Source organism: Gekko japonicus, unplaced genomic scaffold (genome assembly GCF_001447785.1).
Source record: "Gekko japonicus isolate JY-2015 unplaced genomic scaffold, Gekko_japonicus_V1.1 scaffold3040, whole genome shotgun sequence".
NCBI classification, from domain to species: domain Eukaryota; kingdom Metazoa; phylum Chordata; class Lepidosauria; order Squamata; family Gekkonidae; genus Gekko; species Gekko japonicus.
In genome coordinates, this window is record NW_015160318.1 from 147189 (window position 1) to 161561 (window position 14373).

At 51.1% G+C, this 14373-nt stretch overlaps 1 protein-coding gene across 1 annotated transcript in view; it reads right to left on the reverse strand.

Moving 5' to 3' along the window:
- LOC107115250 (hydroperoxide isomerase ALOXE3-like) overlaps nt 1-9508 on the reverse strand; it is a 29308-nt gene extending 19800 nt beyond the window's left edge. Inside the window, exons 1-3 of the mRNA XM_015416910.1 lie at nt 9252-9508; nt 4021-4225; nt 694-775 (exon numbers count right to left, since the gene is read on the reverse strand). Coding sequence (XP_015272396.1) covers nt 694-775; nt 4021-4225; nt 9252-9398 — 434 coding nt within the window. The 5' untranslated portion in view covers nt 9399-9508. The remainder of the gene's footprint in view (nt 1-693; nt 776-4020; nt 4226-9251) is intronic.
- Between the last annotated feature and the right edge of the window lie 4865 nt (nt 9509-14373).

A 14373-nucleotide genomic window follows, 5' to 3' on the forward strand; every position in this document is an offset into this window, starting at 1 on the left:
GCCGGTGGGGAAAGCCCCACCCCCAACCCCCAACCCCACCCCTCTCTCTCCCTTTAAGTGTGTGGAACCCGTGTTTCCTCCCAAGCCCGTTTTTCCTCCCAAGCCCGGAGTGCCAGCTTCGTGCTCTTAAAAGGGAAACGCGGCTGCTCTTAAAGGGGAAACGCCAGCTCCTGCATTTAAAAGGGAAACGCCGGCTCCTTTAAGGGCAGGAAACTGCCGTTTCTGGAGATCCGACACACGGGCAGGTGGGGGGGTGGCGGACGTCCCCAACGTGACGTCATCACGTCGGGGATGCCCCACCCCCTCCAGGAACGCCCCCAAAGTCCCCCGCTGGGCGTGGAAGATGGACTTGGCAACCCTACCACCAGCTCCATCCCACACCAAATCCCATTAGAGCATAAAGACAACCTGCTAAATGAGACAAGTGTCCAGCATCCACACAGTAGCCACCCAGTGGCCTCGGGGAGCCAAATAACAGGGCATTGGGGCCAAGGCCCTCTGCCGGTGCTGCCTCCCAGTTCTGGTGTTTCAGAGGTTTGCTGCCTTTGAATATGGAGGCTCCCTTGAGTCCCCATGGCTAATAGCCATTGATGGGCCTCTCCTCCATGAATCTGTCTCACTCCCTTCTCCTGGGGGGGGGCAGAGCCCAGAAGCCCCTTCAAGAGCTAAGCAGATATCGAAAGCCTTACTCACTTGTAGTCCTCCTGTCTCCTCTTCAGCTGTTTCTTTCGGTGCTTTTTGAGCAAGGGGAGTGAGTCCATGGCGGCTGTTTTCGCTGCAGGGACAGATACCAAAATGGTGCATCTAGCAAAGAGCTTCAGTTTTGATCTAGATAACATCTGGTTCAAAACAACTCGCCGGTCTTGTAATATCTCAGCAAAGGAAGCTCTTGGAAGGCGTACTATGCACTGTGTCAGGGGAAATGTCAGTCCGTCTTCAAGAGATGAGCCCCAAACCAGAATCATCACTTTCTGAGACCATGCTAGCAGGTTTGGTCAGGGAACCGTGACAAGTGGTTGTGTGGTTCAGTTAGTTAGGCTTGGATCTAAAGGCCAGAGTAGACATCATAGGCCATTTATTTACCCATGGGTCTACCCATTCATTTTCAGTCACGAGACAGTGTGTGACAGCAATAAAAAAGGCCAATGCTATGCTGGGGATTATTAGGAAGGGTATTGAAAACAGATCAGCCAATATCATAATGCCCCTATATGAATCAATTGTGCGACCTCATTTGGAATACTGTGTGCAGTTCTGGTCACCACACCTTAAAAAGGATATTATGGCTTTGGAAAAAGTGCAGAAAAGGGCAACTCGAATGATAAAAAGGTTGGAACACTTTCCATACGAAGAAAGATTAAAGCGCTTGGGGCTCTTTAGCTTGGAGAAACGACGGCTGAGGGATAACATGATCAAAGTTTGTAAGATCATGGCTGGGATAGAGCAGGTCGAGAAAGAAGTACTTTTCTCCCTTTCTCACAATACAGGAACTCGTGGGCACTCCATGAAATTGCTGAGCGGTCGGGTTAGAACAGATAAAAGGAAGTACTTCCTCACCCAAAGAGTATGTAGAAAAGAGCAACTAGAATGTAAAAAGGGGACGTTTCCCGTATGAAGAAGGTTAAGGCCCTTGGGGCTTTTTTGTTTGGAGAAACGACGACTGAGGGGTGACATGATAGAGGTTTACAAGATTATGCATGAGATAGAGCAGGTAGAGAAAGAAGTACTTATCTCCCTCCACAAGAACTCGTGGGCACTCAACGAAATTGCTGAGTGGTCGGGTTAGAACGGATAAAAGGAAGTATTTCTTCACCCAAAGACATGGAATTCACGGCCACAGGAGGTGGAGGCGGCTACAAGCATAGATGGCTTCAAGAGGAAATTGATTCAACATCTGGAGCAGAGGTCGATCAGTGGCTATTAGCCACATCGTATAGATAGGAACTCTTGGTCTGGTACCAGTGAGGGTCTCTAGCCTTGGTGCTTGGGGGGGGGGGCAGTGGGAGGGTTTCTAGTGTCCTGGCCCCACGGTTGGACCCCCTGAGGGCACCTGGTATTTCTGGCCACTGTGTGACAGAGTGTTGGACTGGATGGGCCATTGGCCTGATCCAACATTGGCTTCTCTTGTGTTCTTATGTTCTTATCAGGGGATCCATTTTTTGTTACAGAAAATGAAGAACAAAAAAACCCTTCTTTTCCCACATAAGAGCAGATAGACACATAAGGACACAAGAAGAGCCCTGTTGGATCGAACCAATGGCCCATCTCGTTCAGCATCCTATCTCACCCAGTGGCCAACCAGTTCCTCTGGAGGGCCAACAACAGGGCATAGAGGCTGAGGCCTTCCCCTGAGGTTGCCTCCTGGCTCTGGGATTCAGAGGATTAGTGCCTCTGAATGTTGAGGTTCCCCTCAGCCACCATGGCTAGTAGCAATTGAGACCTTCGATCCTAAGACAATAACCACTTCGGATCCTAGGGCACACCAATGGAGTCGCCCGGATCCGAAAGTAGACCTATTAAGATGTTGACTTGTAAATAGAGCCAATCACGGGTGATGGGTGTGTGGTAGGGTTGCCAAGTCGTTCTGACTTACCGGCGGGGGAGCGTAGCTTCGGTCCGGGAGTTGTTGCAGGACGCGCGGAAGTTGTTGCAGGACGTGACGCACGACGTAGAGCACGTTGGGGGCGTGGCCCCGACGATCTGGGCCACGCCCCCAACGTGCTCTACGTCATGTGTCACCTCCGTTTCCCCCCGGGGCCACGGCGGAAATCGGGCCTCCAAAGCGGGGGTTTCCTTGCCCCCACTTGGCAGCCCTAGTGTGGGGGTGTGTGGTGTGGGGCACGCATATAAGCCGGGCACGCACCAGCCAATGCATCTTTCGTTCAGAATGTAATCCAATAAACAAGAGCTGATTCGCTATGCTGAGTCTCCGGTCTCAGTACTTTTCACTAGATAGGTGGCAAGGCACAAAAGGGCCTTCTCACGCACGGCACCAAGATTATGCAACTCCCTTCCAAGAGATAATAGTCATCTATCCCCTTCTCTCATTGTCTTCTGCCGGTGGGTGAAGACTTTTCTGCTTTGTCTGGCATTCTCTCGCTGACGCTAACGGACCCTTCCTCCCATTCATGTGTTTCTTTGTTAATGTGTCTTAATTCTTGTCAGGGCTCTTTTTGTAGAAAACGCCCAGCAGGAACTCATTAGCATAATAGGCCATACCCAACAGCAGGAACTCATTAGCATATTAGGCCACACCCCTGATAGCATCGCTCATTCGCATATTAGGCCACACCCCTGTGTTACCAGAAGTGTGGTCACCCAGCCACACCCACCTTTTGCTTCTTATTCTCTTTACCTTGTTTGTTGACAAAACCCAGGGCTTTTTTTTTGGAGCAGGAACTCCTTTGCATGTTAGGCCATACACCCCTAATGTAGCCAATCCTAATGAGTTTTTGCTGTTGGGTGTGGCCTATTATGCTAATGAGTTCCTGCTGGGCGTGGCCAACTTGGGAGCCAGCCGGAACTCCGTTCCTGTGCGTTCCTGCCCCAAAATAGCCCTGATTCTTGTAATTTATTTATACGGGCTTAACAGTTTATTGTTCACTGTCTCGGGGACCCTAAATTAGATTGAAAGGCAGCTTTAAAACATTTGAAATCAATAAAAATAATAAACCAGATCAGCCCTAAGAGATCCGGACAATACCAAAAATCAGTTCAAGGATTTCCTTGAGAAAACGCTCCCATAGAAAAGGTGCCACAAGAGGAATTTAAAGCCTCTGATTCCAAGGCGTGGAGGTCCTTTTGGAAGGTGGCTCAATGAAGAAATGGCCGGTATTCACCACAACGATGAGCCTGTAAGTACTGGACCGCTTCCCAATAAATGTCACCACATCAGAGGTGCATTGAAACTTGATGGCCACGAAACTAACAAGTGGAAAAAACGTGAACCTGAGGCTCAGGGCCTGTGCTTCTTTTCTCATACAAAAGGAAAAAGAGTGGACTTGACGCAGGACCACTTACCTGTCCCCTCCCTGAGCTCCAGGTCTTCGTGGCCTTCGAGCCACTGGTAGCACGGGAAAATATAGATTTGGCCCTGCGGGGATATCACCTTGACATAATTACAGTACCACTTGGTTGGAATGACATTAAGCAAAGGCGTTTTCTGGAGACGGAGGAGCAAAATCTCTCCCAGGTCCTGATCACAAATAAGTTCAGATTTGTTTTCCTGAAAAGGCAAAATTGGAGGATCAATCGGCATCCATTAAGGAGGGAAAAGCTGGTTGAGACCAAGGATCTACGAGTTCGAGTGTCATTCCTAGTTGGAGATTCCCCCAAGTTTAATCTGCTCCCTTGCAGTCCCTCTGGGTCTCAGCCATGCCCTCCTCCATTCTGACCGGCCCTCTGGCTCCCCGAGGGACCTCTGTGCCAACAGATGGACATCAAACTGCACCCTCTTTCCTTCCATTGCTTACATTTCCCCAGCTGAGTTAGTACAGGGCTAATCCTTGACCCCATCCCAAAAAAGCTCCCCACCCAAGACATTTTAATTGTGATTAGAGCAGAGGTCATTTCGGGGGGGATTGCGGGGGATCGCAGTTCCCCCGGCTGAGGTGCAGGGGGCGGGGCACATGATGAAGCCCCGCCCCCTGCTTCCGGCCGCCCCGCTTTCAGCCCTCATTCAGCCAGGAGGAGGCAGGAGAAGAGTGATGTCAGGGGGTGTGGCATATGCTAATGAGTTATGTTAATGAGTTCCCCTAGCTCTTTTTCTACGAAACGACCCCTGGATTAGAGCTGCCAGGCTCTAGGTGGGGCCTTGAGTCCTCCTGGAATTATGATTGATCTCTAGGTTACAGGGATCAGTTCCCCTGGAGAAAATGGCTGCTTTGGAGGGTGGCCTCTACGGCATTATACCCCACTGAGGTCCCTCCCCTCCCCAAGCTCTGTCCTCCCCAGGTTTTACCCCAAATCTCCAGGAGCTTCCCAACTCAGATTTGGCAACCCTTGCTGGCAATGCTCCCCCTGAGCAGTGGGGTCTCGTGAATGAAAATTCTACTTTGTGAGCTCCTGGCATTAAAGCTGTGAGCCAGCGATTTGGCGACTGCATAAATCAGGTTGCTCTGGAGCCCTCCTTCCTGAACTAAGGCAAAAATGTATGAGCCGGAGGCTAAAAAACAGTGAGCTAGCTCACACTGACTCCGCTTAGAGGGAAACACTGCTTGCTGGTGAGGGTAAAGTAGATACTGTTCACTGGGGGAGTTCTCACGAAGGAGGGCTCCTGCAGAAAAAAAAGGCATCCCAGATGCCACTTGCAGCGGAAGAGCCCCAGCAGAAAGGAAAGAAACACTTCACAACCGTTTCCTGTTTGGCACATGTACTCCTCCGCACCTCTCCAGGGCTTTTGGGGAAGCGGAAAAGCCACAGACAGAAACCACACAAGGGCTTCTGACAGTGGTCATTTCCTAGAAAAAGAGGTGCAGGGGGCTCATTAGCATAACTCATTAGCATAACTTATTTGCATATGCCACACCCCCTGACATCACCAGAAATGTGTCAGAAGGCAACACCCAGCACTCACTGGATCGTTTTGGATTGCTAGCTATTGGGGGGGGGGGGAGCGCGCAAACCTGCAGATCTGTCCTGCAGAGGAGGGAGAGCTTGTACCTGAATAAAACTTAGTCTTAAAGGTGCCCCTGGACAGTTTTGGGCTGGGGCCTCTGCAGCTTACCTGGCTGCTTCTTGCTCTGACTGAGGGCTGCTGGGAGCAGGGGGTAGGGCTTGTTGCATGTGCCGCCCCCTGGGCTCTTTACTGCCGGAGCTCCGCTCCTGTGCGCTCCTGCAGGAAATGACCCCTGGCTTCTGAAGACAAGACCCTGCCAGAATAAATGTACATCTAAAATGCCGTGGAGGGAGGACGGCCCACCTCCAGGTGTGGCCTGGAGATCTCCCAGAATTCTGATTCCTCTCCAGACTACAGAGATCAGTTCCCCTGGAGAAAATGGCTGCTTCGGCAGCTGAACTCTTTGATATTATACCCCGCTGAGCTCTCTTCCCACCCTCAAATCTCCAGAAATGTCCAAAGAATGCCCAAAGCCGGAGCTGGCGAACCTGGGAAGAGTTATTTTGAATAGGAGGGAAACAGCCAATGGGGAAGGGCCTAAAAGCCTCTGCCTCCATCCCAGTTTGTTAAACATGTGTGTAAAATGTGCCATTTGGCCTTCTTTACGATGTTTTCCTTATTAATTTGTGTCAAGAGAAAATGTCTCAGCCGCCTCTCTGGAGACTTGCTTCAGCAGCCCACTCACAAAGCGAAAATAGTAAAATTATACAGACAAACAACCATCCAACTTACCACCAGCCCCCAAGACTAAAAGTAATGTTCATCGGCTTAAAATGGTACCTATAAAACAGCTCCCAAGCGACACAATGGCCACAAAATCAAAACCCCTCACTTAAAAGCTGGGGTAACAAGGAACAAGTTGTCAGAGACTGGGATGCCTATTGTGGTTTTTGCCGGTTGCTTAGTGGGCCAAGATCCAGGCCAATAGGATCTGATGGAGGAAACCAGATGGGGGTCGGGGATTCCAGTGCAAATGGGGCGGGGGAGGTCTGACAGTGGGACAAGGTGGAATAAGGGAAGGAGAAGGAGATATGGATATGCTCAATCCCCTTCCAACCTTCGTCCCATCTCAAGAGATGCTGGCTGCAGGGATAGGAAAAGGTACCCTTCCCCGACACTGGTGTTGTGTAATGCTGGTCTATCAATAGTAAGATCTCTGTTCTGCAAAGTTATCTGATAGAACACGTGGTAGACCTGACTTGTGTGACTGAAACCTGGGTGAGGGAGGGTGAAACAGTTGCCCTGAACCAACTGCCCCCCCCCGGGGGGGTTCAGTCCACCACCAGTCCCGGTTTTCACTTAATATGTGTTCTTTGCTTTTGTAAACTGGGTAGTTTCTGCTGCCACCAGGAATTTAAGGAATTCCAGTCCTTCTATCCTTTGCTGCTGGTAGGGTTGCCAAGTCCTTACCCTCTGTATAGAGTCCAGTGCTGGTCCAGGAGTGTGCACGCACGTGTGAAGCGTGCGTGCGCCACAACCACGTCACCTAGAAGTAACGCAACCATGTCGGACACGCCGGGGGCGGGGCCACAGTCAACGCGCCTGACGCGACACTTCCGGGTGACGTGCTGACGCCGGGCATGTTGCGTGCTTTGGGGGTGGGGTTCCCCCCGGGGCCTGATCCGCCAACGGTGGGTAACGGGCCTCTCGGGCGGGGGTTTCCCCGCTCCCCGGGGGGACTTGGCAAGCCTAGCTGCTGGTAATGTGACCCAGAGTCTGGGCTTTTCAGGGATCTATGTGGTCCTGAGGAAAGACGGAACTGAATTCTGGGATAAACTTGAACAAAAAATGATTTATTGAAATAAGAACAAAATATGAGGCTGGTTTATCTGTAACTGTTTGGGAATAAGGGACCTGTAAATATGTCTGGCAAATGTATCACACACAGAGTCCTTTTTTTTGTGTCACTCGGATCCAACACTAACAGGAATCACTGTTTCCCGGACTGAAGGGCAAGGGGGGCGTGGCGCTACTCATCCGGGAGGCTTTCTCCTTCAGGCCACTCCCCGAGACAAAGATTGCTGGCATTGAATGTGTGGGCCTTGTGTGGGAGGCCGAGGAGAGTTTGGCCATTTGGCTGGTGTACCGACTGCCTAACGCACTGGCAAATGCCCTGTCGGGCCTCTTGGAAGGTGTATCTGGCTGGGCCGGAGCACCCCATACTTTTGGTCTTGGGGGACTTCAGTGTCCAGGCAGATGATGCGGCCTCCTCTCAGGCCACAGACCTGGTGTCGTCCATGGCAGCACTGGGACTCTCCCAGTTTGTATCAACCCCCACACATCAAGCAGGCCACATGCTGGATCTGATCTTTGCATCAGGGATTACGGTGGACCAGATTACTGCAAATGCGGTACCATGGTCGGACCACCTGGCCTTGAAGGCCCACCTGGGTATCCCTAACCCTCCCTGTTTAGGCGGCGAGCAGTTTCATGCTCGCCCACGGAGTCGAATGGACCTAAATCCAGGAAGCTCCGCAGGATCGGATTCCCTCTGGCAACTTCTTGGATGTGCTGGCGGAAGACTGGCAATCCCGTCTTTCCGAAGCCATCGACGAAGTTGCTCCCCAGCGTCCTCTTCGCCCCCGTACCAAACTAGCTCCGTGGTATAACCCCGAGCTACGGCGGATGAAACGGGAGCTAAGACGGCTAGAGAGAGGGTGGCGGCGAGCTCATGACGAAGCCACAAGAGCATCCTGTAGGTCGTTTATGAGAAACTATGAGGTGGCAGTGTAGGCTGCGAAGAAGGGAATCTCAAGTTTTCCTCATTCTTAAGCAGGGCTATTTTGGGGCAGGAACGCACAGGAACGGAGTTCGGGCTGGCTCCCAAGTTGGCCACACCCAGCAGGAACTCATTAGCATAATAGGCCACACCCAACAGCAGGAACTCATTAGGATTGGCTACATTAGGGGTGTCTGGCCTAACATGCAAAGGAGTTCCTGCTACAAAAAAAAGCCCTGGGCTTTGACAACAAACAAGGGAAACAGAATAAGAAGCAAAAGGTGGGTGTGGCTGGGTGACCACACTTCTGGTAACATGGGGGTGTGGCCTAATGTGCTAATGAGCTGTGATGATGGGGGTGTGGCCTGATATGCTAATGAGTTTCTGCTGTTGGGTGTGGCCTATTATGCTAATGAGTTCCTGCTGGGCTTTTTCTACAAAAAGAGCCCTGTTCTTAAGTAAAGTATCAGCTGAAATCACCAAATTACGCTTCAGTCTCAGTACTTTATAGTATCATACAGAGGGGCGATTTAAAACTCCTACGTATAGAATGCTCAGTATCAATGTTATCTGGATCTCGGCCATGGCTATATCTATTCCAATTAAATTAGGATGCCCTTTGGGTAAAAAAGAGTCATGCCAAAGTCTTGCATGTCTGAACAGGGGAAACCTCAAGCAATCTGGTACAACGCCTTTAAAAAGTGTCCAGTTCAGACACGTAAACCGACACCATTTGAGAACTAAAAGCCGATGATTACATGTGGGTTTTTAATGCAATGTAGCGCTCCTTTGGGAATATTACCCATAAACCTTTTCCTTAGGGAGTGCAAGAGATTCTTTTCAAAAGAAAGTGCGGCGCCACAAAAGGTTTCCCTGCCCTGTGTCCTCCCGCCCCACATATCCATCACGACTTACCTCTCCGCTGATGAACTTGGAGGGCCAGCTGCCCAGGCTGGTTTGGGGGCTGTCTCCTTCGGTGCCCACAATGGAGATGGAAACTGAATCGAGGGCACCCAAGTGTAAAAAACTGCCCGTGGACATACAGATGGTGTATTTCGCCATGCTACAGCCTGCGGGGAGGACAATTCGGTGCCTTTTGCCTCGTCTCGCAAGGCGGTGGCTGGAAGAGGAAGCTCCAGTCTGTCCCAACCAGCTACTTCAGCCTTCTCTCCTCTGGATGGATTTTTGTAGAAGTGCCAGCCAACATTGGCAAAACAACTCAGCCCTTCTCCAGCTCCACCCCTGTCAGCAGAGGCGGGCTGAGACCCAGGCAGCCTCAGGAGGGGGTATGGGACTGTGACTCGTGCCTGGGATTGTTTCGTTCCCTCCAGCAAGGCTCCAGGGTCACCGGCAAGCAGGAAATGCGGAAGGCGAAGCTTTCCCCCAAACCCCTAGGGCTGCCAACCTCCAGGTGGAGCCTGAAGTTCTCCCTGAACGACAACTGATTTCCAGACTGCAGCGATCAGTTCTCCTGGAGGAAACAGACGCTTCAGGGGGTAGACTTGATCAGGGCTTTTTTTGTAGAAAAAGCCCAGCAGGAACTCATTAGCATAATAGGCCACACCCAACAGCAGAAACTCATTAGCATGTTAGGCCACACCCCCACATTACCAGAAGTGTGGTCATCCAGCCACACCCACCTTTTGCTTCTTATTCTGTTTACCTTGTTTGTTGTCAAAACCCAGGGCTTTTTTTGTAGCAGGAACTCCTTTGCATGTTAGGCCACACACCCCTAATGTAGCCAATCCTAACGAGTTTCTGCTGTTGGGTGTGGCCTATTATGCTAATGCCTTCCTGCTGGGCGTGGCCAACTCGGGAGCCAGCCGGAACTCCGTTCCTGTGCGTTCCTGCCCAAAAATAGCCCTGGACTTGATGGAATCTATGGAATGACATTACAGCGGAGCTCTTTCCCCAGGCACCGCCCACAAATCCCCAGGAATTTGTCAAGCCAGAGTTGGCAAGCACACGTCTGCATGGTAGGGGGAAAAAACACCTTGACTTGATAAACTTTCTGCTTGTTAGGCAGGAGGGTAAGGCATCTGGACAGGCAGGCAGCAACAGGATGATCCAGAGGTAAATTTGCTCATGTTGGAGATAAGGTTTGGAGAGCAGCATGTGAATAATAATAACAACAACAATAACAACAACATTTATTTATGATAATTATGGAGCTGCGGTGGCTCCAGTGGTTAAGACGCTGAACTGCAGGCTGCGGACGGTCGGTAGTTCAGCAGTTCGAGACCCGAGTTGCCGCATGACGGAGTGAGCTCCCGTCTCTAGCTCCAGCTCCTGCCAACCGAGCAGTTCGAAAGCAAGAAATTGCAAGTAGATAAATTGGTACCACTTCGGTGGGAAGGGAACAGCGTTCCGTGCGCCTTGGTGTTTTAGTCATGTCGGCCACATGACCATGGAAACGTCTTTGGACAGCGCTGGCTCTTCGGCTTGGAAACGGAGATGAGCACCGCAACCCTAGAGTCGGATTCGACTGGCTTTCGAGCAAGGGAACCTTTACCTTTATGATAATTATAATTATTAAAATTATTAAAATTAATAACAAAAGAAACATACAAGTCTATTTGCTTTCACTGCTCATGCAGCAAATGATGAATGTGCAAAGAAAAGAGTTCTTGTTTACAGAATGCATTCTGTTCCATCAAACTCGAGAGCTTCAGTTGGGCTTTGAGCTGTCATACCGCTCATAACTTGCCATTCCATAGTAGCAGTCCAGTCCCCAGATGTCAAGCACAGTTTAGGGGTGGCTGCCCTTGGTGCCCACCAAGGTGAGAGAAATCCAGTCTTTAGTGGGTGACCCCAGATAGGTTCCAGTAGACACACGAGCTGTATAGAGAACCATGTTGCAGCTCAGGGGGGTCTGCAGCAGCGTTCCCTCTAAGCTGAGTTAGTGTGAGCCAGCTCACAGTTTTTTAGCCTCCGGCTCACACATTTTTGCCTTGGCTCAGGAAGGATGGTTCCAGGGCAATCTAACTGATGCAGTAGCCAAATCGCTGGCTCGCAGCTTTAATTCCAGTAGCTCACGAAGTAGCATTTTTGCTCACAAGAATCCACAGCTTAGAGGGAGCATTGGTCTGCAGAGAATATTTCTTCTCTCCAATGGATTTCGAAGTGGGAGAGAGAACCGGATGGCATCCCAAACACTCTCCCAAGCAAACTTTATAAACGTCTATAAGGTTTCCAACCTCGGTGTGGGGCCTGGAGATCTGGAATTCCAATGGATCTCCAGGCTATGGAGATCAATTCCTTTGGAGAAAACGGCTGCTGTGGAGGGCAGATTCTAGGGCATTACATATCCCACCACTAGGGCTTCTTCCCTCCCCAACACCTGCCCTCTCCGTGCTCCACCTCCTAATTTCCAGGAATTGGCCAACCAGATTCGGCAATCCTCTGCTGGGGGGAGTGTAAGGGATGGGGGCTGAACGAGCCTATAATTTGCTAAGCCCCGATGAGTGGAAGGGGGCCATGAGTTTGACAGGATCCATCCTTGGAGGAGGAAGGTAGCCTGGTGGGGGTCATTGCCGGCAGCTGCAAGGTTTGGTTATCTCGAGGGAGTGGCAGCAGCCCAGGGGGTTAGATGCAGATTAACCTTTCAGGAGGCACCAGCGTATCCTTGGACGTCGTTGATAAGCTGCCTCTGGAGATGGAACTGGATTCTGTTCTACGGTGATTACCACTGAACTGTCCATGAGGACTTGTCGTATAAGAAGCTGCAGCTTCCCTTTTTAGAATTGCCAACGTACCTTCACCATTCAAATGTTTTACTGCCAACCAGGGCTTTTTTTTGTAGAAAAAGCCCAGCAGGGACTCATTAGCATAATAGGCCACACCCAACAGCAGAAACACATTAGCATATTAGGCCACACACCCCACATTACCAGAAGTGTGGTCATCTGGCCACACCCACCTTTTGCTTCTTATTCTGTTGACCTTGCCAGGGCTTTTTTTGTAGCAGGAAAATGGTTTGCCACGGGCTGCAGACGGACTCGTTCGGTGTGATCGCGCCGGCGCACGCCTGTTCCCTCTGGCCGTCCTCTTTGCAGCGCGTGCCGAAGGATAAAACCCTGGTGCACCACCGTCGCGTCTGATTGCTTAATGGCAGATCAGAATGTGACGGCGCAAATAGCCACGCCTCCCCCCCCTCCCGTGTTTTCCAGCACGTGTGGCCAGGGCCTAAACATGGCAGAACCCCTCGTTTAAAATCCTGGGTAAAGAGGAACATTTCAGCCTAGCATTTGCTGTGTGCTGAGAGTTTCCTGTCTGCTGGCTAGCTACAAACTTATCTACTGAAGCGGAACCCCAAGGTCGGTTGGACCTGACAGGGACTTATTTTGAGTCAATGAAAGCAGTCAATGGGGGGAAGGCCTAAAAGCCGCATCTTCCACCCAGATTTGTTCCATACATTTTTGTAAGTTGTGCCGTTTGGCCTTTAAGATGTTTTCTTAATTGATTTGGGTCCAAAATGTCACTGCCACCTCTTTGGATACTTGCACATTTAAAATTGAGGGGAGGAGGGTTGAGTAGGAAATACAGCCAGTGGGGGAAAGGCTCCAAAGCTGCCGCCTCTTCCCCCCAAATTTGAAGGGTTGCCAAGTCCATCTTCCACCCCCAACGGGGGACTTTGGGGGCGTTCCTGGAGGGGCTGATCCTTTATCTTTTCATAGCAGTCAGAGATGTGCAAATAAAGCAAGGTGAAACTTTTCCCGTGGCTTCCGCCCGTGCGCAGGATCTCCAGAAACGGCAGTTCCCTGCACTTAAAGGAGCCGGCGTTTCCCTTTTAAATGCCAGAACCGGCATTTCCCCTTTAAGAGCAGCCGCGTTTCCCTTTTAAGAGCACGAAACTGGCATTTCCCTGCAAGCTTGCGGAGCTCAGGCTTGGGAGGAAACACGGGTTCCACACACTTAAAGGGAGAGAGATGGGTGGCTGTGGGTGTTGGGGGCGGGGCTTCCCCCACCGGCCATCTGGCCGGCAGCGGGTAGACCCCCCCAAAAAATGGGGGACCCCTGACAAACCGGGGGGGTTGGCAACCCTACAAATTTGTCAAGCATATTTGCCATTTGGCCTCTAAGATGTTTTCTTGATTGATATGTGTCAAAAATGTCTCTGCCTCCTCTCTGGAGACTTGTTCCAGCTAACTCCCAAAAGGGAAAATAACAAAATTATACAGACAACCTTCAAACTTATCCCCAGTAAGAAACAGCCATGAAAAGCCAAGAGCCGTGTCCACTACCAGCAGCAGCAGGAACTGCTGCAGGAAGTCATTCGACAACCTAAAACTGTATAAAGTAGCCATAAAAATACAACTAAGGCCCCGGTCACATGGAGAATTTGCCACGCGAAAGGCACGAATGCCGGGCGGATTTTCGGGACGTGATCACACCGCAACATCTGGCAAGCGTAGCGCACCTGTGACCAACCCGTGGCGTGTTGCCAAAGACGCGCCGTTAAACAGTACCTGCAAAGATCTACTGGCAAATGGTTTGCCACGGGTTGCAGACGGACTCGTTCGGTGTGATCGCGCCGGCGCACGCCTGTTCCCTCTGGCCGTCTTCTTTGCAGCGCGTGCTGAAGGATGAAACCCTGGTCCACCGCCGTCGCGTCTGATTGCTTAATGGCATGGCAGATCAGAATGTGACGGCGCAAATAGCCACGCCTCCCCCCCCTCCCGTGTTTTCCAGCACGTGTGGCCAGGGCCTAAACATGGCAGAACCCCTCGTTTAAAATCCTGGGTAAAGAGGAACATTTCAGCCTAGCACGTATAGTGGAGTCAGCACCAGGCAAGACTTCCCAGGATTACACCAGATCTCCAAACTACACAGAGCAGTTCCCCTACAGGAAATGGCTGCTTTGGAGAGGTCCCTTCCCTCCGCAAACCTCACCCTCCCCGGGCTCAACTCCCAAATCTCCAGGAATTTCCCAGGTCAGAACTGGCAACCCTAACTGGTAATGTGGTTGAGAGTAGGGTGTGGCATGGGCAGGGTGCAGAAACGAGACTGCTAGCATTCAAGTTAGAAAGGTTGAATA